This window comes from Lolium perenne, chromosome 1 (assembly GCF_019359855.2).
Source record: "Lolium perenne isolate Kyuss_39 chromosome 1, Kyuss_2.0, whole genome shotgun sequence".
NCBI classification, from domain to species: Eukaryota; Viridiplantae; Streptophyta; class Magnoliopsida; order Poales; family Poaceae; genus Lolium; species Lolium perenne.
Window position 1 is genome coordinate 249,761,364 of NC_067244.2, and position 27,199 is coordinate 249,788,562.

Here is a 27,199-nt window from a genome sequence, read left to right on the forward strand (position 1 = left end):
TACCAATGCTCCGCTTTACCAGACAGCGACATAGAGAATAGTTTCTTCCTAACTTCATCCATAGAAATACCTGCACACTTGAATAACCTGCATAATTCATGTAAAAACAGTAAATGATCTCCAGGATGGACAGTTCCATCCCCTTCATAGCGGTTATCCACAACACGTTCAATAATTTTCATAGGTATTTTATATGGAATACTTTCAACAGGTGGATTTGGAATATCACAAGCATCATTCGAATTACCACATATTGGAGACAAAGCATTATCAAGGCAAAATACTTCTTCCAAAGCTGAGGAGCAAAAAGGATTTTTAGATAAACTAGCTTCCCCAAGCTTGGGTTTTTCCATAGCATTAAAAATAATGGTGTCCAAAGAATTTATACTAATAACATTACTACCACTATTATGCAGACAAACTTCCATAGGTGTTTTAATTTTCTCTTCAAAAGTATCATGTCCTAATTCAATATAAATTTCATAAAGATCTCTAATTTTTTTGTTGTTTTCCATTAAGCCTAACTAGTGAAAAATAAAAACAAGAAACAAAAAGATGCAATTGCAGGATCTAAAGGAAATAGCTTCGAGCACTCACACACCGGCAACAGTGCTAAGAAATAGCTTAGTAGTCGGAGGATGTGAATACCTTTTACCTTACCTCCCCGGCAACGGTGCCAGAAAATAGCTTGATGTCTACGCACGCTTCTATTCCTGTAGACAGTGTTGGGCCTCCAAGAGCAGAGGTTTGTAGAACAGCAGCAAGTTTCCCTTAAGTGAATCACCCAAGGTTTATCGAACTCAGGGAGGTAGAGGTCAAAGATATCCCTCTCAAGCAACCCTGGAATTAAGATACAAGAAGTCTCTTGTGTCCCCAACACACCTAATACACTTGTCAGATGTATAGGTGCACTAGTTCGGCGAAGAGATAGTGAAATACAAGTAATATGGATGATTGTAAGTAGTAATTGCAATCTGAAATAAAAATGGCAGCAAGCAAACATGTAGCAGAACTTGTTGGAAACGGTGTTTCAATGCTTAGAAACAAGGCCTAGGGATCATACTTTCACTAGTGGACACTCTCGACAATGATCACATAAATAAATAACTTCTCTTCACTTGTGCTACTTCAAACACTCTCTTGTTGGATAACAAACACCATTCATTGTGTAGGGCTATAAAAGCACACCTCAAGCTGGAGTAAACAAGCTCCACAACATCCGGAGTTCATATTAAAGTAACCTCTAGAGTGCATAATAGACCGTTGCAATTTAGACCGAGTACTAACATAGCATACACACTGTCAACAATAGCTATGAAAGGGGGCATAGATCACCGTGTAGGGTTTTTACGTCGTGAGGGATTATATAGGCGAAAGGGCGGCGCGAGAGGGTGCCCAGGGGGCCCACCCCATACCTGGGCGCGCCCCCCCTCCTTGGCCGCGCCGCCAGGTGGTGTGGGGCCCCCTTGGCCCTTCTCCGTCTCTCCTTCGGTGTTCTGGGTCCGTCTCGGTAAAATAGGAGGTTTGGCTTTTGTTTCGTCGAATTCCGAGAATATTGCCCGAACAGCCTTTCTGGAACCAAAAACAACAGAAAACAGGAACTGGCACTGTGGCATCTTGTTAATAGGTTAGTCCCGAAAAATGCATAAAATCATTATAAAGTGTATATAAAACATGTAGGTATTGTCATAAAACTAGCATGGAACATAAGAAATTATAGATACGTTTGAGACGTATCAGGGGATGAGGACAATATGAAGTTACCTGAAGACATGCTCTTCTTGCCCTAACTTGGCGGAGAAGAGCTTCTAATGGAGGAAGTCTTGGTGGGTGGAAATCCAAAGTCCTCCCAAATTGCTTGGCCAATCTCGAATCCCTTCGGTGGAGATGATCCAAATGATGAGAGGAACACCGGGAAGGGATGGATCTGGAGTTCCAAGGGTTGAATCAACCTCCTTGGAGATGAGGGAGGTGTGGTAATGGTGGCTATGGTGGAGAGATGAGATGTGGAAGAAAGGGGATCCAAGGGGTATCCCTAACTTCCCAGGGAGTAAGTACCCCTCTGTCCCGCACGAACCCGGTACTTAGTCCGGTACCACCGGGCCATGTGCTGACCAACCCGGTACCCAGCTCGGCAGGCCGGGCCACGTGCTGGCAGCCCGGTAGCAGCACCCAGCAGGCCGGGCTGGCTGCCAAAAATTTCGGTAGCAGCACTCGGTCGGCTGGATCAGATACCGAAAATCCAAAACTACCTCATTTTGCTAGAATTTCAAGACGGGCATGCACATACATAGATGAAGGATAGAGTAGGTTTGATTAGAGGAAGTTTAGATTCTATACATGCTCATTGGTAAAAAAAAATCAAATTGCAACAATGAGCATGGTTTCGAATTAAGCATAACCAACGAGATAAGATATGTCACTTAAGATCATGTGGCCTCAACGGATGAGTAGGCTAAAATGCATAAGAGGCAAATAAAAGGGCGGGGGGTTTCCCCCTTATGTGAAAGCACAAATGTCATGAGACCTCGAAGAGACATGCTTGGGTCCATATTTTGACATTGGTTCTATTAATGTTGCACACATAGGTATGCATCATACCAAGACATGGTAAGATGACTATCCCCATATGTGATGCACAACTAAGCTAGATAACAAGATAAATGCAAGAATATAGTGCAAGAAGTTGTTCAATCTAAGTTGTTAGGATCAAGAATACCAAGTTCTCCTCTCAAGTTTACAAACCGGGCTTCATCCAAAGGCTTAGTGAAAATATCCGCCAATTGGTACGTTGTTCCCACATGAGTGAGCTCAATGTCCCCATTGGCAACATGATCACGTAGGAAGTGATGGCGAATGTCAATGTGTTTTGTGCGGCAATGTTGAACTGGGTTATTGGCGATCTTTATTGCACTTTCGTTGTCACATAGAAGAGGCACCATACCAAGAGACACACCATAGTCTTTCAAGGTTTGCTTCATCCATAACAACTGAGTGCAACAAGATGCTGCGGATATGTATTCGGCTTCGGCGGTGGATAGGGCAGTGGAGTTTTGTTTCTTAGATGACCAACTCACCAATGACCGGCCAATAAATTGGCAAGCCCCGGAGGTAGACTTCCGGTCAACCTTATCACCAGCCCAATCGGAGTCCGAATAGCCTATGAGTTCAAAGGCTGACCCCTTTGGATACCACAGCCCGAGAGTAGGAGTGAGAACAAGATATCTTAGAATCCGTTTGACCGCCACCAAGTGGCTCTCCTTAGGAGCAGATTGAAAACGAGCACACATCCCTACACTTAGCATGATATCTGGCCTAGAAGCACAAAGGTAGAGCAAGGATCCAATCATGGAACGATATACCTTTTGATCCACATCCTTCTCACCATCACATGAGCCAAGCCGCCCCTTTATGGGCATGGGTGTCTTCATTGGACTTGCTTTGGCCATGTCGAACTTCTTGAGCATGTCCCTTACATATTTTTCTTGAGAGATGAAGGTGCCTTTTGCAAGTTGCCTCACTTGGAAGCCTAGAAAGAACTTCAACTCCCCCATCATGGACATCTCAAATTTCCTAGTCATCAATAGCTCAAAAGCTTTGTTATGATTAGGGTTAGTTCCACCAAATATAATATCATCAACATATATTTGACATAGAAATAGGCCACCCCCTTTAATCCGCTTGGTGAAAAGGGTGGAATCGACCGTACCCATGCTAAACCCATCCTTGAGTAAGAAATCCCTAAGGTACTCATACCAAGCACGTGGAGCTTGCTTGAGACCGTAGAGTGCCTTATGGAGTAGATACACATGGTTGGGACGGCATGGGTCTTCGAAACCCGGGGGTTGAGCCACATATGCAGTTTCTTTTATGGGACCATTCAAAAATGCACTTTTCACATCCATTTGATATAGCTTAAAATTGTGAAAGGATGCAAATGCAAGCAAAAGGCGAATAGCTTCAAGAGGGGCAACCGGCGCAAAGGTGTCCTCATAATCCATACCTTCTATTTGGGCAAACCCTTGCGCCACTAACCTTGCTTTATTTCTTATGATGATGCCATTCTCATGTTGCTTGTTCTTGAACACCCATTTAGTCCCAATGACATTGATGCGATGATCTTTGGGTCTCTCAACTTGAGACCATACTTCATTGCGGGTGAAACATTCCAATTCTTCTTGCATGGCAATTACCCAATCCGGATCAACCAAGGCTTCATGTACCTTGAGTGGCTCAAAACTAGACACAAAAGCATGATGTTGACAATAAGTGATAAGTAATGTATGGTGTCTACGAGTTACCACTCCTCTTGAGATGCTACCAAGGACTTGATCTACTTTTATGTCACTTGCCCTTGAAGCAACCTTGATCTTCTGAATGGTTCCTTCATGATCAATAAATTCATCTCTTGCTAGTACTTGATCATGAGGGACAACTTGAGCTTGACCATGGGTTGAGGATGTTTCTTGATCAGCATCATGGTCTTGCTCAGTGGTTTGGGGGCTTTCTTCTTGTTCTTCGGAATGTGGCTCATCTTGAGTAGAGGATAAATCTTGAGCTACACTTGATGGTTTAGTTTGAGTTGAGCTAGGCTCCACTTGGGCTGAGCTTGAGACTTCTACTCCATCATCTTGATTATCAGTATGAACTTCTATGGGCCGGATGTGTCCAATGCCCATAAGCTTGATGGCATTAGAAGGATCATCATCACCTGCAGCACATGGAACAACTTGCTCCACTTGGGAGCCATTATCCTCCAAGAACACCACGTCACAAGATACTTCAATAGCCTCAGTGGACTTGTTGTAGTATCTATAGGCGTGGGAGTTCTCCACATATCCAACAAATGTGCCCTCTATAGTTCTAGCTTCAAATTTGCCGAGCTTCCCTCTATTGTCCTTAACAAGACATTTGCATCCAAAGACACGAATGTACATGACATTTGGCTTGTTACCTGTGAGAAGCTCGTATGGAGTTTTATTATGTAGAGGACGAAGAAAGAGCCGGTTGGAGAAGTGAATAGCTGTCGAGATGGCTTCTCCCCAAAATTTATGGGGTGACTTGAATTCACTCAACATGGTTCTTGCCATCTCAATAATAGTCTGGTTCTTCCTCTCAACAACACCATTTTGCTGAGGGGTGTATGGAGCTGAAAACTCATGCTTGATGCCCTCATCATCAACAAACTCTTGCATAGTGTAGTTCTTGAACTCGGTGCCATTGTCGGTCCTTATCGCCTTGATCTCAGATTCATACATTCTTTGAGCCTTCTTGGCGAAGATGATGAACTCTCTATAGGTCTCATCCTTAGACTTAAGGAGAAAGACCCAAGAGTATCTTGAGTAATCATCAACAATGACCAGTCCATACTTGCTCCCACCAAGAGTATCATAATGTGATGGCCCAAAGAGATCCAAGTGAAGGAGCTCCAAAGGCCTAGACGTGGTGACAATACTCTTGATAGGATGTCTCTTCTTGAGTTGCTTTCCAGCTACACATGCACTGCACACACGATCTTTCTCAAAAGAAATGTCGGTTAGTCCAACAATGTGCTCACCCTTTAGGAGTTGTTTAAGATTTCTCATATTGACATGACCAAGGCGGCGATGCCACAGCCATCCTTCATCATGTTTGGCCATTAGACATGTGGGAAGTGATGGGCTCTCTATTGAGAGGTCAACCACGTAAAGGTTGTTCTCCACATATCCAACAAGGACCAATTTGAGATTATCACTCCTAAAGACTTTCACACAATAATTAGTAAAATATGAATTATAGCCGGCATCTGCAAGGTGATATATAGAAAGCAAGTTATAGCCAAGGGATTCAACAAGCATGACCGTCTCAAGGCACAAGTCCTTAGAGATTGCCACCTTGCCATACCCAAGTACCTTTCCCTTTGAATTGTCACCAAAGGTGATGCTCGACTTCTTGTTAACATCCTCTATGAATTGGTCAAGCACACCTCTTCCTCCGGTCATATGATTGATGCATCCACTATCAAACACCCATTTTGGACCACCGGAGGAATACCCCTACAAAATCAAGTAGAGGTTTTAGGAACCCATCGATTAATGGGTTCCTTTGTAATGGTAAAAAGATCTTTTGGTACCCAAATTGAGTATCCTCTATAAGCATAGCCACTACGAGGACCAACATAGTTAGCATAAACATCACCATAATAATCAACAAATAAATCATAGTGATTGTTAGGTCCCGTGCGGTCACCACTACTGGCTTTGCCCTTTGAGGCTTTGCCAACATTAGTGACCTTCTTGTTCTTCTCTTGAGCGGGTTTCTCCTTCTTGTAGTTATTCTTCTTGTAGGGCTTGGGAGCATACCCAAGTCCGTACTTTTGATTGTTTGACCTTTGCTTACTCAAAAGGTCATCCAATCCCATCTTATTCTTAGCGGTAGTGAACTTAGCTAGTTCCTTTGTCAACCTAGCATTTTCCTCAAGAATAGTTGCTTGCTCACAAGCCAATTCAGTTGGATGATAGTTGAGACCATATTTGGTCACCAAGGATTCAAGATATGTATTGGTCTCAACATACAAAGATAGTTCCTTTTGCAAACGAACATGTTCCTCAACAAGTTTGTCATGCTCACAAGTAAATGAGGTGGAGGGACTAGCAACATTTTCAGCAATAATGGGATCATTCATTGATCCAAGAGCCTTCTTGTAGGTTTCTTGGAGTAGGTCATGTGTTCGGGGGATGACCCCCGGTAGGTCAAGACTATGGCAAATATGCCAGGATAAGCTATTTGTATACCGGATTAATGTTTTATCCGGATTCTGAAAGCTAGGTTTAACAGTGCTAAGTTGATACTGTCCGGTATACCAGGAGGGGTATGCCGGAGTACGGGAAGCAGGTGATATCTAAGCCTGTCGATATACTCAAGAGAAGAGTTTGAGATACAAAGGGAAAGAAGCCGGGGCTCACAGGTAAAGATACCGGAGAACCGACATAAGCTCAACTGTAGCATGTCGACACCCCGGTCAAAGATTCCCTCAAGGACCAAAGGACAAGATGAGCGAAGCACTTCATCTTTAATCGAAGCCCTGACGTCAAAGCAGAAGCTGGCGATAAAGATACCGGAAGAGATCATCAGCCCTCTGATTAAAGACAGAAGCGTCATCCCTGGAGCCAAAGTAGATTTATAAAGTAGCTTAGGGCAGCAAAGATACCCCTAGATTCCTTCTCTTGTAAGCCTCCTCTCCCCTATATAAGGAGAGGAGGGGCACCCCTGTGCGGGGGACGAATAAACGGATGAATAGATGAGCATTAAATGATCGACCCTTGGGCTGTAGGTTCTCACCTTGTAGTCCGTACATCTTCAACCTCTGGCCTTTGGCCAAGTTCTTGAGATCAATACAAGCCTGAGTTCAATCTCCTTTTCCCTCTAATCCTTCCCCTCACCCGGATCCTCAAGCGTACATCCGGCCCCTATCTTAAGCCTACCCATGGCATCTGTTGTTCCACCACGATGGCAGTTGGCGCCCACAGTTTGGTTAGTGTTTGGTTAGGGTTAGAACATGTACTTATCGATTTAATATTTTGCAAAAATAATGGATCCATTATTCCATCGAGACTTCGAATAGGAAGACATAGTCGAGGACATAATCCGCGAAGCCGATCTAGAAGGCGACCGAGAAGCCGACGGCTCCGGTGATGGACAAGACGAATTCTTCGTTGATGGAGAAGACCACGACTCCGGTGATGGAGATGACCACGGCTCCGATGATGGAGAAGCCGACGGCTCCGGTGATGGCGAGGTATATGATCACTAAATGTATTAATGGAATTCTATATGTACATGTATATAAATTAATTAATTTTTATTCTCTTAGGCCTCCCAAAATAAGTTGGACAAACGAGGCCCGGCAAAGAAGTTGGGCAAAGATGACCACTGGACAATTACATGTATATCACCTAAAGGCCAACCGCTGGAACCCGCACAAGCCGCAACGATATTTAAAAATCAGTGCGGAGTTATGGTTAGGGATCGCATCCCGATCACTATTAGAGAATGGAACAAGAGCAAGAAGGTGCCCGAAAGTGAGGTTGCCGATAGGTACAAAGACAAGCTTTTTGATGACCTCATGGCACATTTCACCTTGCCAGAATTGGGATCGCAGACTGAGATGGACAAGCAGAGGCAGCTAGTGAAGAAGTGGGCTCTTCAGAAGATGGGGGAACTTTTCCAGGCGTGGAAGAACCGGTTATGGGCAAATTATAAGGAGGACAACAAGCCTCCAAAATTCGAAGGCTATCTATCGAAGCAGGAGCATAACTGAGGTGCATTTGTGAAGTACAAGAGCTCAGAGGATGCTGTGGCATTGTCAAAGAAAAACAAGAAGAATGCAAGCGAAAAGACATATCACCATCATACGGGGCGAGGGGGCTACCAAGTAGCCATGCCTAAGTGGGAAGCACAAGAGGCTGAGATGCAGCGGAATGGGATCATTCCAGAACCCATCTGAGAAAACTGGGACTTGAGGGCTCGAAATTGGTTCCTTGCGCATGGCTGTGAGTATGACATGCGGACAGGGGACCTTGTTCAAAGTGACAGCAAGGTTAAGATACCCAGGGAAAAATGGCTTGAAGTGACGGCAGCTATTAAATCGGGAAAATTGAAGTTTGTTCCCGATAGAGAGAAAGACTTGCTGACGCTTGTCCTCGGTAATCCTGAAAAGGGAGGACGAACAAGAGGTTTCGGCCCTAGTTATCCGTGGTCGCTTGGGTTTCCGGACGACGCGGAGACTTATAGAAGCCGAGCGAGAGCAAAACAACGCCAGCTGGAGGTGCAGAATGACCGGATGACCGAGTTCCAACGCCGACTTGACCATCAGCAGTGGGAGATTCAGCAGCAGCAGCGGGAGATTGACGAACTTAAAGGACGACGCGAGCCAGATAATACCGCCGGCATATCTCAGCGGCGAAGCAGCAGCGTGGCTGACTCGGAGGCCCCGCCTGAATGTACACGGATGATAGATGGCGGTCCTGGCTACCCCGTGGATGGAATCAAGGAGAAAACACCTTGTGATCTCCATGAGGTGTTAGGAACATATCTCTTAAGGTGGCGGTCGGCTATGTTTTACCTGCATTAGGACCTGAAGGTGAGCTGGCACTATGGCGTGGCAATGAGATTCCAGCTGGCTATGCTCGTGTCGGGGTGGATTCAATTGTACCAACGTTTGAGTCATTGTAGCTTGAAATCCCGGGAGGTGAAGGTCAGGTTACACTCGAAGACGTACTGGGTGACCTCATTCTTTGGGAGAAGAAAAACATCAGGCTTCCAGGCTAGGTACCCCCTAGTAGTCATCGCATGTCAGCATCACCTCCTCCAAGTGATCGCAGGTCACCATCACCTCCTCCGAGTGGTCACATGCCACCATCACCCCATGAGTATGACCACCACATCCCTAGTCCATCTCCATCTCCTGCGCTGCCGCCTGCGCCCACTAAGACTCGGCATGCACCCAAGCGGAAGAGTTTCAAGAGTCTTGTCCGCCGACTGTCGCCCCTCCCAAGAGTACCAAAGGTTCCTCCCCCCCGTCCTTACGATCTTACTGAAGAGGAAACTGATGCCGTTGTAAAGAAACACAATCATGAGCATTTTCATAAGGAGAAACCCAAGCCCCCAGCACCATATACAGGGAAGCAAAAAAGCATATGCTCTTGATTTTCTGAACACACCATCGCAATATGACTTACACGAGAAGAAGGATGACTATACACGCACACTTGCGAAGGTAATTGAGCAGAGCAATGAGAAGGATAGTGCTAGCACGAGCAAATCATCAACTAGAAGTGTAGCCGGGAAGCAATCGAGTGCACCCCTCAAGGCCAAGCAAGCGACGACAACAAGCACGAAAAGAAAGAAAGTTCCCCAGCTCGGAGAACAGACCAAACAATCGATCCCACACATCAAAGTGTTAGATGTTCCCTCGGTGTACCAGGGACATGGTGGCATCGATATGGAAGAAACCTTGAAGCTAGTGGCTCAAATAGGCTGTACTGTGGAGGAATTGCTGGGTTCCCAAGATGGTGCACTACCCATTGCTGATATAGCCCCTAAATTTGTCTACGGGGCCGACTTGGTCAGCAGAGAGCGGCTGCATCAACTGCCAACTCATATGCGGAATTTGCATCAGTGGTACCTTGATGTGTGCAAGGAGAACACGACATTCATCGTGGCGAATATCCCAGATGCATATTACTTCCGAAGGGAGGTTCTCCATATTGAGATTTCCGAACTCTGGCAGTTATTCAATTTAGACTCCCTCGACAAATCTCTCATGAGCTGCTATTGCTTGTAAGTTGTTAACTACATATAAGTTCCTGTTCATTCAGTTGTTCCTGTTCATTACATATACTCACTATATCTTATGTACTCTCTTATGCAGACTGAAGATCGATGAATGCAGAATAAAGAATATAATCAATACTGGGTTTGTTGACCCAAATAAAGTACATCATGACACGGTAAGTGTAAGGGTATATTGCCCCTATGTGTGGTTTTGGTAATTAATGAAACCCCTATGGACTAATGTTTTCATTGAGTTTATATGAAGGAATATTCCATAGGTACTACTTGTGTTGGATTCAAGTATGGATGCCATGAAGATACAAGGTTGACCAATACAAAGAGTGAAGAATAGATTCAAGTTTGGTCAACACATGAAGCATGAAGAATGTGCCACATAAAGTCATGTGGTATGGTAAGCCTTGTCAATTATGCTTTATGAACTAACCCATCATATATGTGCACTTGTGTTGTCCATGTGGGTTAGGTATCTTTCCATGGGCATGCATCAAAAGTGAGATCTCATATAGCCCATGAGAGGATGACATCAAGTGGTGATCGTCATCAAGGTTGAGTTGGGCAAGTTCAAGTTGAGCATCTCAAGAGGATCATATGCTTGAAGCTTGCCGTCCATTTGGTGATAATGGACATGTGAAGATGTGCATCAATGGAGCTTTCCCATCATGGTGTATGTGGGAGCATTTGTGAGTCTTCACAAAGCATCAATGATGAAGTGAGGCATTTCGGCTTGAGTGGAGCTTGAAGAGCTATCGTCAAGATCAAGCGGGATGCGCAAGGCAAAGGTATGGCCTTGCTAGGTTTTTTCCTTTTACCGGTCTCAAGGTGGTTGATGGGAGACCGGATTATAGGATAGATAGCCGCACTATCAAGAGGGGCTTTCGGTTGGGTAACTTGATCACATCGTCTTAGGGAGCTCAATCCTTTGCATACTTTGCATATCCCTATTGCTTCTTGGTGTTTCTCTGTGTGAGGTTCTTGAGCTTGTTGCTAGCTTTACAACAAGCCCAAGTTCATCGAAAACGGAATCCGCATGCATCTTCTATTGCGTTTTCGAGTTTGGACGTCTTCACCGTTTCTTGACGGTGGGAGACTCCCTCTCTAAAATCATACAAAATTGGTTTCATGTCAATCGGGGTCCGGACACAAAAGTTATCACAGTTTTTATAAACATGTTTTATCCGGTCTGTGGCCCGGTCAACCGGCCATGCAACCGGGTGGTCCGGTCAGGAGCCCGGCCAACCGGGTTCTGGACCGGATGCGCCCGGCGCCGACCGGGCCCTGGTCCGGTGCAATCCGGGCGCTATCCAGGGGACTTTACCTGTCGCCCGGTCGCCGCCCGGTCAGGCGCCCGGTTTGGACCGACGGTTCCGGTCACAGGCCCGTTCTGACCGGGCTCTCGACCGGACCGCCCGGTCCCAGATCCGGTCAACCGGATTCCTCGAAGCTTTGCCCTCCCCAACGGTTATTTTCTCCCTTTAGCTATAAATAGCCCTTCTTCCACCTTGGGCTGAGTTAGTTCTTCCCCTTCTCCACCTCCATTGTTGCTATTTGAAGAACTTGCTTCCCCTCTTGATTCCTCCCATGATTCTTGCCCATTCTTGAGGATTTGAGAGAGGAGATCTAGATCTACATTCCCCACCAATCAATTTCTCCTCTAAGTGAGGGAAACCCTTTGGATCTAGATCTTGGAGTCTTTTGTTGACTTTCCCCATTGTTCTTCCTCTCTAATCTCATCCTAGCATTTGTTGCTTGGGTGGGATTTGAGTGTGAAGGACTCGAACACCTCTAGTGTTCTTGCTTTGCATCATTGCATAGTGTTGAGCTCTCCACCACGATTAGTTCGAGTGAGAGACCGTGAGCTTGTTACTCTTGGAGGGAGACCTCCTAGTTGGCTTGGCGGTTGGTGCCCCGGTGATCTCTTCAAGGAAGATTGTGAAGAGGCCCGGGCTTCTCCTTCGTGGAGCTTGTGAAGTGGTTGTGGAGCTTGCCATCTCCGGAGTGGAGGAAAAGCTAACCATAAGGAAAGGGCCATTATCCTTCGTGGGTGTGGCTCGGAGAATAGGGTGAGCCTTCGTGCCGTTGGGGAATCCTTCGTGGGACCTCCACTCCTCCAAACGTGACGTACCTTCTTGCAAAGGAAGGGAACACGGGAATACATCCTTGTCTCCGCGTGCCTCGGTTATTTCTATACCCGAGCTCTCTTTCCTTGTGATAGCCATCGTGCTTGAAGTACATATATCTTGCTATCACTTGTGCTACATATATCTTGTGCCTATCTTGCTTAGCTCTAGTTATTATTGTTACACTTAGTTAAGCTTAGCATATTTTTGGTTTGTGCTTGTAAACTAAACGTTAGTTTAATTCCGCATTCTTACAAGATAAATCCGGAAGAGTTTTTAAACGCCTATTCACCCCCCCCCCCCCCCCTCTAGGCGACATCTCGTCCTTTCAATAAGGGATAAAGACGAAGAAACGGGGGGAAACCTACTAAGGATTATAACGGAGCAACATTTCTGTGATTCAATACTGTTTCCTTACAACTACAGGTGAGAGTCTTACTGATCTGTTGTACACATTCAATTTTTCTTGCTCGATGTTAAGTGTAATTCATGACGTATATATATATATATATATATATATATATATATATATATATATAAACATGTGCAGTTTCCACTGCATTCTGCTAGATATTCAAGTTGATAAGGGAATAGTTGAAGTAAGGGACCCATTGAGTAGAGGCCTGGAAGGGTTCCTTGACTTGCAGAAGTTGCTCCAGAGGTAATTTCAATCATTAATTGTCGCGCTATATCTTTCGTGAGATATCAATTAATTATACACTCATTCAATCATATTTTTGCCTGGCAGGGTTTGGAGAGTTTTCAAGAAGCGCAATAAGGGTAACTTCGCAGAGAAGCTAACATTTACTCATGTACCGTGCGACCAGCAGCCACAGGGGACGAATCTATGTGGATACTACGTTTGCGAGTACATTCGCATGTTAACCACTGAGAAGAACGATAATAGATTCAACGTAAGCAATAAAATTCACAACTTTAATTTATTATCGTCAATATTTCGTTATCAAGATTGATATAGTCATATTCATCTCATTTTCCTATATAGGTCGAGTTCATGCGGGAGAAGCTCCAACGACGCGAACACCTACTAGGAATTGCGGAGGAAGTGGCGGGACTTCTGATGAGAGAAATTATAGACGACAAAGGAAGGTTTAGTCCAAATAGCAAATGGTCATGATCCCCGTGTAATAGTTTGAATAGACGACGGGCTCTAGTCCCGGTAGTCGTGAGCTCCATGTATATGTAAGGAGTCTACGAATAGACTTTTGCTTCGAATATTTGTTTGCTCGATCTATATATAATGCATGAATGTGTACAGCTTCTGTAGTAGGGCTCAAATATATGAAAATTTTATTTTGAAATGAAAAAATGAAATAAAAAGGGGCGGTGGCGGGATGGGGGTGGCTGCACCCCTCAAACCCTAAAGGAGGAGCGTCCTGCGCGCGCCACGTAGAGGGCCTTTTGTCGCGGGCTGTATTACCACCCGCGACAAAAAGGGTGTGTCCCCTGCGCGCCCCATGGCCGCCACGTGGTGGACCTTATGTCGTGGGTGGTAAGCGACCTGCGACAAAAGGTAGAGCCTTTTGTCGCGCTCCCGTTGTCGCAGCTGGCCGCCCGCGACAAAAGGGTCTTACGGCCCTCGACATTAGGCCTGTTTTCCACTAGTGTAAGCTACAAACCTCTTGCTTCTTATCATCAGAAATAAATCATGCTGAACAAAAAGGCTAAAGAATTCTGATAAGGAACTTTTTTTCGTACATTCAGTATCTGCGCGCGTAAGCAAAATGGCACATTGTTTCTGCCGTTCTACAAAGAAAAAAGCTGAAGGTTGGGTATCTGCGTAAACAAAATGGCGGTGTACCTGTGTTGGTGTTATGACATTCGTACAGAGCAACATGATTATCAACATGTTGTACTCCTCTACAAAATTAGTGAATTACACATTAACTTTGGAGAATCCAGATATAAGTAAACACAAAAAAACGCTTGCAATTCCAAGTTAAGATGCTACAAAAAGATGGTTAGAGGCTACATAATCCAAAACGTTCCATTATTCAGCTTGCATACAGCAACTGTTCCCCAATTATTATTAAAAAAAGTGGTGCTCTACAAATTTACAATCCAGCTATGCATGAGAATATAGGCCTGCGCAAGATTTGAGTGGTTCGTTTTCTTTATGTTTGACGTACAATCATTGTTGGCATATCTCTCTTGTTCATTGTACAGAAACATCAGCGATGCACAAAAACAGAGACATTCACAAGATCCTCAAATATCCAGTGCCACAAATCCAAGGAACATGTAAAAACTACCGATTCAGCCATCAAGTGTCTTAGGGGCGAAATTGGAGGCATACGGGAGGGCTTACATGCTAGATCTAAGCAGTGGAACTGTGGAAGGTTATGGTCCATAGTGGAGTAGCAGGAATTCTTAGAGGTCTGGCAGTAGGCCACACGGTGGCAACCTCACGCCTAAACGTGGACCGAAAGTAGGTTGCAATATTTTTATTTTATAATGCGCCAGCTAGGTCTTGAACTAAAAACCTCTTTGGTTCTTTTTTTTAGTTGAAGATCTCTTAGCTCGGCTACCATGAAAATCTAATAGAATCAAGCACTTCACCTTGGGTTGTCTACTTGTCATATAGGAGCACAAAGGCTCCGCCTTCCTCTTAGGCCTCCTCCTTCCTCTTAGGGGTCTTACAATTGCTCATGTTTGATATGTAATTCGCCTAATAGAATCAAGCACTTCACCTTGGGATGTCTACTTGTCATATAGGAGCACAAAGGCTCCGCCTTCCTCTTAGGCCTCCTCCTTCCTCTTAGGGGTCTTACAATTGCTCATGTTTGATATGTAATTCGCCTAATAGAATCAAGCACTTCACCTTGGGTTGTCTACTTGTCATATAGGAGCACAAAGGCTCCGCCTTCCTCTTAGGCCTCCGCTTTCCTCTTAGGCGTCTTACAATTGCTCATGTTTGATATATAATTCGCCTTTTATTTACCTTGGGCTATGTGCATCTTAGCTATGCAGAGATCGGGTGTAATTGCTTTTATAAGTAATAAAGTGCCCATTATCTAAAAAAAACGAGCACAAAGGCTCAACAATCACGAGAGATCACACTGATCGATTCGGTATTAACTCCCTATAGATTTCCTTGATTCTTAAGATATCTATAGAAGATATGGAATCGGGAATAATCTCTATCGAATCAACCACAGCTTTACTCTACACATTTACACAATGTTATACTGCCTTCGTCCCATTAGAGTTGTCCCGAGGTAGTACATTACAAGTCTGTTCAACAAACGGCATATCGAACCCAGCTTCGACACCGGGACGGCGCTGATCTCTCGAGGTACCCGCATCTTCCTTCTCCTCACGTACCTCCTGCTTTCCTCTCCTACCCGTTCCCGCCATGGTTGGCGCGTTTGGGTAGCTGCGTTGGGGAGTTGCCGAGTTGGGCTGCCTGATCCTGCCGCGTCCGCTGGCCCCGCTCCCTTCTCTTGCTCCCTGCGTTGCCATTGGCCATGCGCACGCGGAGTATTTGACACTTGTCTGAACTTATTGTGCTGGTGCTTGTCTGAACTTATTGTGCTGCTTACTTAATACTACTATGAAATCTGGTAGCAGCATCGGTTTTCAGCTCTCGTGGTTGTTGTTGTGGCGATGAATGATCGTAAAAATGTGCATTATCTTTGGCTTGGTGGTCTCTGCAGCTCTTCTTATTATGCTGGTCACTACCACTAGACTACTAAACCCAAGTTAAATATATTGGGCAGTAGCTTTATTGCTCGGTCGTTTTTCATTTTCTTCCCTTTTGGATCCATTTTGAGAGGTCGTATAATTTTGATCCATTGATGTTATTTTGGGAGGTCATTTACTTTTCAATTGGTGTATGTTTTAGTACTGATTTTCTACAAAAATCTAACACCTACTTCGGTATTTTTTACGTGTCGAACAATTTTATATTTGAAAGCAGTAATTGTATGAATTTTTTATTTGATCATACATGAATATTACTATAGAGGGTAAAAATATGCCCAAACAATTTGTAGCAGTAAACATTTTATTTGTTGAAACAATTTCTAAAAGTTCCAAAAAAGGATTTGATTTGTCATGAATCATATTTTTCCACAGGAGGATAAACATGTTACAAAAGGCTTTTCGTTTTCTTAAAATCAAATATTATGTTCATAACATATTCTTATGAAACACCAATATCCGAGTAAATTATTTGAAACATGAAAATCTAGAAAATGTGGTTTCTTTTCGGAAAAGTTCGGGTTTTTTCAGAAACCAAAAATGAAGTTGAGCTCCATGGTGGCCATCAAAAAAACATTTCTAAATCGACATTTGTAAGTTAAAAAAAATCATAATGAAAATCCTAGGTCTAGATAATATTGAACTCTACTAGAATTTAAAATCGTAATTTAATAATCGTTATGTTCTAGGCTAGACAAAAATGACAAATTTGACGAATTTCTATGTTTTGAAAATGTCTATCGTTCATTGTTTCTCAGCCCACAATGCAACAAATTACGGATTAGTTTTTACAAATTACTAGATTTCATCATTTTCTACATCTAAGATTTAGTTTTAGATTTTCTGAAGCTTTCAAGTGTCATTTTCGATTTTGTCCGCTACCGGGATGTTTTCTCCTTTATGGCAGTGAGCCAGTGCCCGGCCCATTTTACGTCCCTGGGCTGGGACGGCTACACACTTGGTCACACTCACTTAGAGAAGAAAAAAAATTGCGCGCTGAGCTCCGCTCATAACAGCGGCATCCTCGCCGGTGCGGTGCGACCGGCAAATCGACCAACACCGGGACGGAGCTGGTCTGTCTTGCTTCTCCACGCAGTTTCAGCTTCCTCTGCTCCTGGGGCCTCACTTGCAGCCACCGCCGTCATGGTCGGCCATCCCACTGGACCTGGCCGTCCTGGTGCTCCGCCTGCTCCCTGCGTACGTCGACCGTGCTCGCTTCGCAGAGGTGTGCCCACAGTGGCGTGCCGCTACGAGGCTGCCCCTTCCTCCGCCACATCCGCTGCTCGCGCTCCCCAACGGCACCTTCTACAGCCTCCCCTACACCAAACCCTTCCGCTTCCCTGGCTGCGGCTTCGCCGGGTACCAGAGCGCCTGCGGCAACTGGCTCGTCTTCCCCCGCGACGACGGATGCTTCCTGGTCGACCCCTTCTCCAGGGCCACCGTGACGCTTCCTGCTCTCTCGTGCGTCCGTCTCAGGCCTCCAAATGCTGTCGCTAAATGGTTAAACATCGGAAGGGCAAAAATTGCTGACCCTTACACTACATGGATGCATATCAGGGGCTCAAAGAAGCTGCACATAAGCAAGCTAATCATGTGCTCGCCAAATCTTGTTGCGGCGTTGGCTGGCATTGGTTACACCAGTCAGATTCTAATGTGCCAGCCAGGGGCCTCGGCGTGGTCAGTGCGCGCCTACGATCGGTGTAAGGTCTTCGAAGACATGGTGTTCTACCAGGGCAAGCTCTACGCCGTTGCCAAAGACGAGAACCTCCTTGTGGTGAACATCAGCGAGGACCATAGCACAGGCGATCCACAGGTTTCTAAGATTGGAAGGGTCATCAAGGGCGATCCATGGTATCCAGCTGTGTTCGAAAACAACACTAGGCCCCGCAAGAAGCTCTACTTGGTTGAATCATGTGGGGCGTTGCTGATGGTACGCAGGGTGATTTGGTGCCGGGTGCCTGAACCTGGAGTGAAAGGTAAAGTTGTTGCTGGACAGAGCAAGTTTGAGGTTTTTGAGGCTGACTTTGAGCATTCACGGTGGGTCAAGGCGTCCACCGTGGGGGATGACCAGGTGCTGTATCTAGGACGAAAGGTGCTCCAGGGCCATGTCTGTTTCTGCGTACGGGTTTTCAGGTGATCTTATTTTCTTCTTGGATGATGATGAGCAGAATCGTGTGGAGTACCACTACGAAGACGAGAACACGTCTTTCCACGTCTATGACATGAGATCTGGCACAGTTCGTACCGCTTCTCCAACGATTTCCTGGAAGCGCTGCAATGAGCACTACAACAGGAACCCCCCTTCAGCAACACATCGATGCGTTGCCTAATGTCCATATAAGCGTTGGTAGCACCTACACCAACGGATTTGCTATGTGTTGCCGTTGGTGGCGTTGCAAGGGTCTACAACCACACATACACATGCGTTGGTAAACGACATGAAGAAGCGTTATAAGATAGCAACGTATATAGATAGAGCCGAACAACACTTCATATGCGTTGGTGGCTACCCTGCATGAAATGATTTTGGAATGACGGAACAAATCATAGCAAAATCTCAGAAGAGTTACTAGATAGCTCAAACAATTAATGGTAGATTATATGTTGCCAACAATGATTATTTGCTCAACGGCGGGAGTGCACAAGATCCGCAACATTATAAGCAGAACGGCCTCATATATTAAATTTACTTTGTAGCTTTACAAAGAACACGATCCAATAGATACAACATTAACATGTGTACATGTGAAAATATAATGCTAAACAATAATTTCTAACTATCTGGTAGTAGCACTATTCTCGAACTTGCTACTAGCACCTCAGCCATGCATCATCCATTTATATTGGGAATCTACAACAACAAAACAAACTGAGGTAAGTAACGCGCCATTAGCAAGACGAACCATAAATTAAGAAAATAGTTTGTAATAGCTGCAAATACAAAGGACAAATGCCATGACGTAATTGATCTTCCAACATTAGAAGGAATCTAATAACGCTTGTCATCTGTTTCGAAGAAAAATGTCAAACGTAACAAGAAGAAAATGATAATTTTTCCTGTCATACGCACATTATTATCTCTTGGTTGCAGCAGATTCTTGCATGTCCTCTTCTTTCCAGGTCCTATTAATCTTCGCAGGCTTCCGCAGTCGTCGAGGAGAGCTTTACTCGGGAGTGCAATCTGATTTACACGAAGTACTTAGAGCCTTCAATCTTTCTACAAATCCTTTTGTAGTTCATAGAGTAAAAGATTAAATGAATATAGCAGACAGAATAAAAGATGTAGCATTCTAATTGGATAAGCATTTTCTTTTGACTAAACCTGTTATAGTTCAGAGAGTAAAAGATTTTAAAAAATATAGTAGGCAGAATAAAAGATGTAGCATCCTAATTCGATAAGCATTTATGTACTTTGCTGACTCAACGTGCATCTTTCTGGAAGTAAACCTGATAGTAAATATCCAGAGAATATATCATTATTCAGAAGTAGCTAAATTCGGACATGTCTTCATACTTAAGTATTATGCTAGTATTTGATATGCCTAGACAGATTATATCTACCTCAAGACGAAAGACGGCACCAGGATATACCATACTGTGATTACCTTATGAACCTTTCTTCTGTACAATTGGCTTTATGTTTCTCATATTTGCAGTACACAAATAGTCAAATACTGAAGATATGACATTGGTCTGAAACTGCAAAAGCACAAAGCACGCTATCGTAAGAAACCAACATAAGTTTGAACACTATTGTGTATAGCTCCATCTAATTAATGATTACCTGAAAAACAAAACTACATAAGACATAGTCTAGGAAGTCAAAGAATTTTAGATCTCAGCGGTCTCCCTCCTCCTTGAGTACTAGTAAGGTTTATTTAAATATATGATTAGAAGAAGCGCAATCCTGAAAATTGCATACGATGAATGTAAGAAGAATTTGAGCTAATAAATTACTTTGTCTCCACATCACCACATGTATATCCTACAGACTCGAACTGGTCTGTAACATAATTTTTCAAGTGTATATACAGGAAAGAGCGGATATGTATTCTGTACATAGAAAATCACAAGATTACTGGGCATGGTATGTCTAATATTTATGGACCAGCAAACCAAAACGATATAGACTTAGTAATCAACCATACGAGTCTCAAATTAAACAAACCATAAACACAAGGTGATGTTTAGACACAACACAACTTACATATCGCAGTAACTCCGTCAGGAACGCAGAACCTACCTTGATATAAAATTTTAGGGAAACAAATCATGTACTGAAATTTGTAGAAGGGAGCGATGACCTGTAGGACCTAGATAGTCACCTGATGAAGGGAGGCGAAGCTGGGTGAGGGCAGGGCAGTTGATACTCGTGGTACGGGAACTGCGGACGGGCGAACATCTGTGAATCAAGGGCAGGAACTGCAGGCGGAGCATCACAGATCCACTAAGCACACGACATAGATAATGACGGAAAGATCAATCCAATCAAAGACCGCAACAATTGGATGGGGAGAGAAATAAATTGAATGATCTCCAGTTTAGAATAGGATTACCGGATCTCCAGAGGTGCCGCTGCACCTAGCCGTGCTCGTCATGGTTGGTGATGCAGTGATGTTCCTCTCGCCGCCGCAAATTATATCCTAGTCCTCTGCATCCCAATACGAGAACGAATCATGAGGGGCAGAAACCATGGACGGGGATCAATAGATGATGTCGAGATGAGGATGCTCGCACGGGATTGTGGGGTGGGTGCCAGCAGAGGCCGGTGCGTAATACTAGTTGGATGAGAGGATCGGGATTACGGGCAGTTATAGATCACGTCTTATCTATTCGCTCGCTCGCGAAGTGGAGAAGTTTTTCCCTAGCAGCGCATATCTAATTCGTTGGAGTATATACGTAGCCATATGTAGGGTCCCGTTGTAGTGGAGATGCTTCTGGCAGCATGGCTCTTCCCTCAGGACTAAAGTGAAGGTGTTATATTGTTGCCCATTGGTGGCTTGTTGGTAATCAAGCTGCTCCCAAGTTATCTGACGATGCTATATTGCTAACTGCTCATAGGTTATGTATCTCTCTGTCGTATGTATGGTGTTCGGTGATCCTGTGCAAAATGCGTTAGTATTTAAGTTGCTATGTATCGTTGCTGAACTTATTATGGTGGTTACTATGCGAGCTGTTAACTGCATCGGGTTATCTAGTACTGTAGTTGTTGCTGTGCCTATGAAAGATCTTGAAGTTATAGCTGCTTATCCGAAAGATCCTATATATGGTGGTTACTATGATGATCTCTTTTTGTGTGTGTGGTCTGGTAGATTTGTTTTTCCTCAAGTTGTTATCTCTTGAAAAGAAACGTTTAATTGCTCTGGCCTCTACATATACAACCTAGTTTCCAATGCCTATCTGGTCATGTTTCCCTGAAACTTGTGAAGTCACGTTTAATTATGTCTCATTGCTGTGTATTATCATTGCTGAACTTATTAAGTTATTATGGTGGTTACTATGGGAGCTGTTAACTGCATCGGGTTATTTAGTACTGTAGTTCTTGCTGTGCCTATGAAGGATCTTGAAGTTATACTTGCTTATCTGAAGGATCTTGCTTGTGCATGATTTTGGGCCAAAGATGACGACAACTAGGAGCTTGTTATTTTATTCGTTTGTATCACACCGTTACGTATTATCTTCATACTTTATAAAACTAATCTGAACTTAGTTCCTTTCGCTGAGTATCATTATGAATGAGTTGTGCTGTTCTTTTTGGGTGATTTTTTATATTGTCAGCTATATACTTTATCTTAGAAATGACAATTTTTATTTCTAGAGGGAATTATAAAATAGCAAATTGTTTTTACAGAAACTAGTTGCTTTATTGATTGAGAATATCTTTCATGGCATTAATTAAACCTAGCAGAGGATACAAGCGATGTCACAGACTAAGCAAATGGGAAAGTCATTCCAAGGTGACCATGGTTACCACAGACACCCAAAATTCAATGCGGTGATAGGGGAGTGGTGTTTTGTCACGTTGGAGCATATGCTTGGAGGAGACGTTTTGGCACATAGGAGCAAATGCTCCCATTATACAAAATAATTAAAAAATAATTTTAAAAATGACAAAAAAATCGGACATAAATTTTTTGGTGTACATCGTGACATTCTATGTTAGTGCACAAGTTTTCATGGAGAAAAAAACATTTTATGTGGCGTGTATAAAAAAGACAAAAAATTGTCTTGTACGTAGTCATGCTATAGCATCAAAATTTGTCTTTTTTACTGCCACAAATTTTTTTATTTTTTTAAAAAAAATTGTGTATGAGCATAAAATATGTAGATGTATATGGAAAATTTTATTTTAGAATTTTTTGACACTTCAAAATGTAGATTATAACGGGAGCAAATGCTCATATGAGCCAAAGTGAATATCCCCATATGCTTGCTATATTTTGAAATGCATCTTAGATATATATTGAAATATAATTTTTTTTAAAGTTCACACGTACATCTTCACGTGCTACGCGTAACAAAGTTGTTTAATGAGATCTTCATAAAAGATATCATTTTTTCACACGTACATCTTCATAAAAGATATCATTTTTCCACGAAACTTTACGAACATGTAGAATTTTTTATCAAATTTTTTTAACACTTCGAAATATGCTTTTATGGTAGAGGGAGCATATATATCCATGAGCCAAATTGAATTTCCTGGTGATTAGGGCTTATAAATTTAGTTAAAATAAAAGTTTACAAAGTATGATTAAATGTGAAAAACAAAATATAAATATCTACATCATGAAACTAATATAAGAATATATTTTACGGTGAATCTACTAATATTAATTTGGTATCGTATATTTCATATTTTTGTCTGTAATATTGATCAAACATAGAGAATGTTACTCACTCTAATCCATATTAGTTGCCACTAATATAGATATATCTAGATATATTTTAATTTTAGGTACATCCATACTAGCGAGATGTAATATGAGTTGGAGGGAGTAACTTTTATTTAAGTTTATATATATCTTATTCCTTAAGACATTTGGATTATATACAAGTATGTCAGTAGAAATGGCAAAACTTTGTGCCTCGTTTCAGAGAGAATTTGATTAATCATTATGTAGCGTGCGTCCGTTTGTTTAGAAACCATGGCGATGCGTCAGGTCATGACGTCACGCCTTACGTAAAGTGTGAGGAGGAGAATGTCTCCCCTCCTCTCCGCTCTCTGGCAGTCGACAAGCTTAGCTAGTCGATCGATCTTCGGAGTAGGAGGAGGCCGGCAGCCATGGCGGCGATGCTCAAGGTCTACGCCGACCGCCTCTCGCAGCCCTCCCGTGCCCTAATCATCTTCTGCAGGCACGTACCCACCTCCCCATCTGATCTATTCAAGCGCGTTCCTTCCTCTTATCGCGATTGATCGATTTTGAGTGTAGGGTGAACAAGCTCGATTTCGAGGAGGTTACCGTCAATCTGGGCAAGGGCCAGCACCGCACACCAGAGTTCAAGAGTAAGAACTGTGGCTTATTCTCCTCTAGGCTCCAGTCGCCCCCTTTCTGAATTTCCTCCTTCCATCAAGACCTGCAGTATGTCTGTCTGCCACTTGCTCCTGTCCTGACTGATTGACCAACTTCTCTTCAGAAATCAACCCAATGGGTCAAGTCCCGGCGATTGTTGATGGAAGATTCAGACTCTTCGAAAGGTCTCCATTCCTTCTAAAAAAAAATACTCACCTGTTCAAAGTCTGACTAGCTACTACACCTCCCAGCAACATTCACCATCTGCTCATGTGCACATTGTTTCCATTGCATTCCTGAGCTTTTAATTTAACACAGCCCATTAACATTACCAGTTCATCACATAGAATGGCTCTGAATTGATAAAGCATGCTATTTAATTACTTCCACCTTTTTTTAATCGTTCTTAAAATTCCTCATCAAACTTACATTTGTTATTTTTGTGACAGCCATGCTATCTTGAGGTATCTTGCGACGGTCTTCCCTGGAGTTCCAGATCACTGGTGCGTTAGCCTTCCTCTCACGATTCGAACTTTATATGTGACAACCACCTTTTTATTTTCTCATTAGGGTTCCCTCAGCGCTCTTCTACCGTGACAAGCACTGTGCTTCTATCTACACATTCCATAAACTTATGGCCAACATCAGCATAATTTATATAAGCTTGCGATCTAGAAACTTGATAAATATATATACAATGGTGTCTTAAAATGTCCGCAATCAGTGTTTCTAGGAAGCCACGTGTACGAGCCAGCCGTGTGCAACGCTGGTCAACATAGGGGCTGATGTACACAGTTTTTAATAGATGAGGTGCCAGATACATGGATTCGTACTATGGGGAATTATGAGAGCTCAACTCAATTGTTTGGTGGGTTATTCGAAAACAGTTTCTGAGCTGGTTCTCCATGCTATTTCAACATTGCACGTTGAATTTTGTTTCTAAGAATCAGTTTTGATTTGATGGCTTCTCTGCTCATGGACTTATGATCCCATTCCCTTATAAAATTTACTTGTTCTGGTCAGCTCTTAGCTCACGAGTTATGTTACTGGTTTCCCATATTGGATTGGATATGAGTGCTACACCCCATGGTGTTTGCTTTGATTTTGTCAATTCGAAACTAGTGACAATCGTGACTGGTTTCGCTTATTGGACTGGATATGAATGCAGCTTTGATTTGGTCAATTCTGAGTTAATGAGAGTTATTACATAGTTAAGGTTCCTTTGTTGGTTTTGAGATAATGTGTTCATTTATCATCATATAGTTAAAAAATGTCAATTTCATTCAGAGCAAGTACAATAAGTCCTAGTCAGCTGGCTATAAGGTTTAAAATAGTATATTATTGCTTAGTTGGAGGAGAGAGAGGAGAGAGAAGGAGAGTGGGCTCTTATGCAAGAGCCAGCTCTAGCACGTGCTCCTAGGCACTTTGTGAGAGTGAAAGGTGGGTCATACATTGATAAATTACTACACTTTTATAGCTCACTATTGTATGTGTTGACTCTAAGTTGGCTATAGATGACATGACACTTGGCTTATAGCCAGCAGCTGGCTACACTATTGGAATTGCTCTCAGTATGATGGGGGCTTCATTGATAGTTCAAAGTCACTATCGTATTATTATTTCCCACATAGTATCCTGCAGACTTCACTGTCTTATTAATTTTTTCTTCGCGCATAGGTATCCTGTGGACTTGTTTACTAGAGCAAAAATCGAGTCCATCTTGGATTGGCATCACTCAAATTTACGCCGTGGTGCAGGTGAGTGGAAACCTTATTTAATCCATAGATGGAGAGTCCTGCTAGGCTATTATTGGTCATCGTGTGGAGTTGTCATTCAGCATGGATCATTCTTTTTCCACTTGAGTTTTGCCATCACAAGTTGAATAATTTATTCAGCTATGCTGGTAAAAGTTGCTAAATTCTAAAGGGGAAACATCTACCATTCGTATCACCTAATAATGTAGATTTTTTCCTGACAATCTAGCCCTTTGCCATCCTTTGATCCTTTTGCATACTTGCATATGTAGCAACCTTTGTACTGCACACTGTATTGGGTCCTTCTCTTGGTATGACACCAAATCCCAAGGCTGCAAAAGAGGGTGAAAACCTGCTGGTGAGGTCACTGAAAACAATTGAATCTGTATGGCTCAAAGGTGACTCAAAATTCTTAAATGGCAACCCCCAGCCATCAATCGCGGACCTCAGCCTAGTGTGCGAGATAATGCAGCTGGAGGTACGCCCCTGTATAATACATATGTTTGTGTCATTTCTGCCATCGTTTTTTTTTTTTTTGAAAATAGGGAGGATGGTGGTTATTTGCAGCTGGTGGGTGACGAGAGGCGTGACAGTATCCTGGGACCTCGTGAGAAGATTGGTGCTTGGATGGAGAACGTGAAGAAGGCCACGGGCCCCCATTTTGAGGAAGCACACGAGCTCATCTTCAAAATGAAGGCACGCTTGTCCGCCAATCGCGTCAAAACAGTGTCCAAGCTCTGAACAGTTTCATACCTTGTTGTCTGCAAACTAAGAATGTACGCAGTATAGTATATATCACGAGGAAAGAATAAGAGTATCTGAGTTGTGTATATGTAAGAAAATCTGCCTTACAGTTGTCCTGTCCTTTGCAGAAAACATGAAGTAAAGCTTTTCCTGTGGTGTTTCAGCACTGACGGATGTATACATTGATTTGACCATGCTACAAAGCAAAAGGGTGGTCCTTAAGTATTCCACTGAGTCTAGCTGCTATGCCGAGCTCTGCCGTGCTTCTTTACACCACCACCAGAAAAGTAAATATGAATCATTCTTTTCCGCAGATGTAATTGTTAAGTTGATGTAGTACTTGGAAACATCAGACAGAGGTATGTAATTCCTTCTTTGACAGAAGAACAAACATTTAAATTTTGCTTCTATTACTGACAAGCTTTTGAAACTCGTGGAACTAATCCAACTTATTTCACTCCAAGATGACCACGTTTTGTTGTGTTCCAAAAGCATATAGAAATCAAACATCACGGTAATGTGTACTGTAAATATGCACCTATCAAATATTTTGCTTCGGTACATGTACATAATTAAACATACGTAGTAATATAAAGTACGCCATAAAAAACACCCTTCATTGGCCCGGCCCATTCAAAGATAACTTGATCAACAACATAATCAGTACATCATCCCTAGATTCTTGCGGTACGCAGCACCTTTACTGTCAGTTAGCGCAAGAAAGAAAGTTACAAGGAAAAGACAGTGATATACGCCCATCGTGCCAATTCATTCACGCATGAAAAGGCTCGGATTTCTAAATAAACCCGATCACAACTCCCCATATGTACCAACAAAGAATAAGGTACGATTTCTAAATAAACCCGATCACAACTCTCGCTTAGGGTTTCCTGCTCCGGGGCGATTTCTTCCGCCACCGTGAGATCGGGCCGGATTCCGGCTCCCCCTTCCGCCTATCGTTTCCCCTCGCCCTCGGTTTCGCTCGCCCGGTCTCTCCTCTGTGTTTCTTCGC

General features: G+C 43.2%; 1 protein-coding gene, 1 long non-coding RNA gene and 1 pseudogene across 9 annotated transcripts; 2 read left to right on the forward strand and 1 right to left on the reverse strand.

The window, feature by feature from the left end:
- Window positions 1–7,996: 7,996 nt before the first annotated feature.
- LOC127339598 (uncharacterized) lies at window positions 7,997–18,505 on the forward strand (annotated as a pseudogene).
- Window positions 18,506–18,822: 317 nt separating this feature from the next.
- LOC127327594 (uncharacterized) lies at window positions 18,823–21,122 on the reverse strand. Of its 7 annotated transcripts, none has more exons than XR_007868625.2 (6): window positions 20,913–21,120; window positions 20,732–20,826; window positions 19,960–20,597; window positions 19,781–19,874; window positions 19,246–19,356; window positions 18,823–19,026 (listed from the first exon to the last, which is right to left on the reverse strand). It is a non-coding gene; the product is annotated as an uncharacterized lncRNA (long non-coding RNA). The 7 variants fall into 7 exon arrangements; XR_007868626.2 differs by having other exon boundaries at window positions 19,960–20,414; window positions 20,501–20,597; window positions 20,732–21,120; XR_007868627.2 differs by having other exon boundaries at window positions 19,960–20,039; window positions 20,501–20,597; window positions 20,732–21,116.
- A 2,227-nt stretch (window positions 21,123–23,349) lies between these two features.
- LOC127327590 (glutathione S-transferase T1) lies at window positions 23,350–26,600 on the forward strand. Of its 2 annotated transcripts, XM_051354367.2 has the most exons (8): window positions 23,350–23,531; window positions 23,609–23,682; window positions 23,814–23,874; window positions 24,139–24,192; window positions 25,367–25,446; window positions 25,716–25,921; window positions 26,011–26,219; window positions 26,316–26,600. In XM_051354367.2, exons 1-7 carry the CDS (start codon window positions 23,461–23,463, stop codon window positions 26,182–26,184), a joined length of 720 nt encoding a protein of 239 aa, XP_051210327.1. In that variant the 5' UTR covers window positions 23,350–23,460; the 3' UTR covers window positions 26,185–26,219; window positions 26,316–26,600. The 2 variants fall into 2 exon arrangements, with proteins under 2 accessions (XP_051210327.1, XP_051210326.1); XM_051354366.2 differs by having other exon boundaries at window positions 26,011–26,600.
- Window positions 26,601–27,199: the final 599 nt, after the last annotated feature.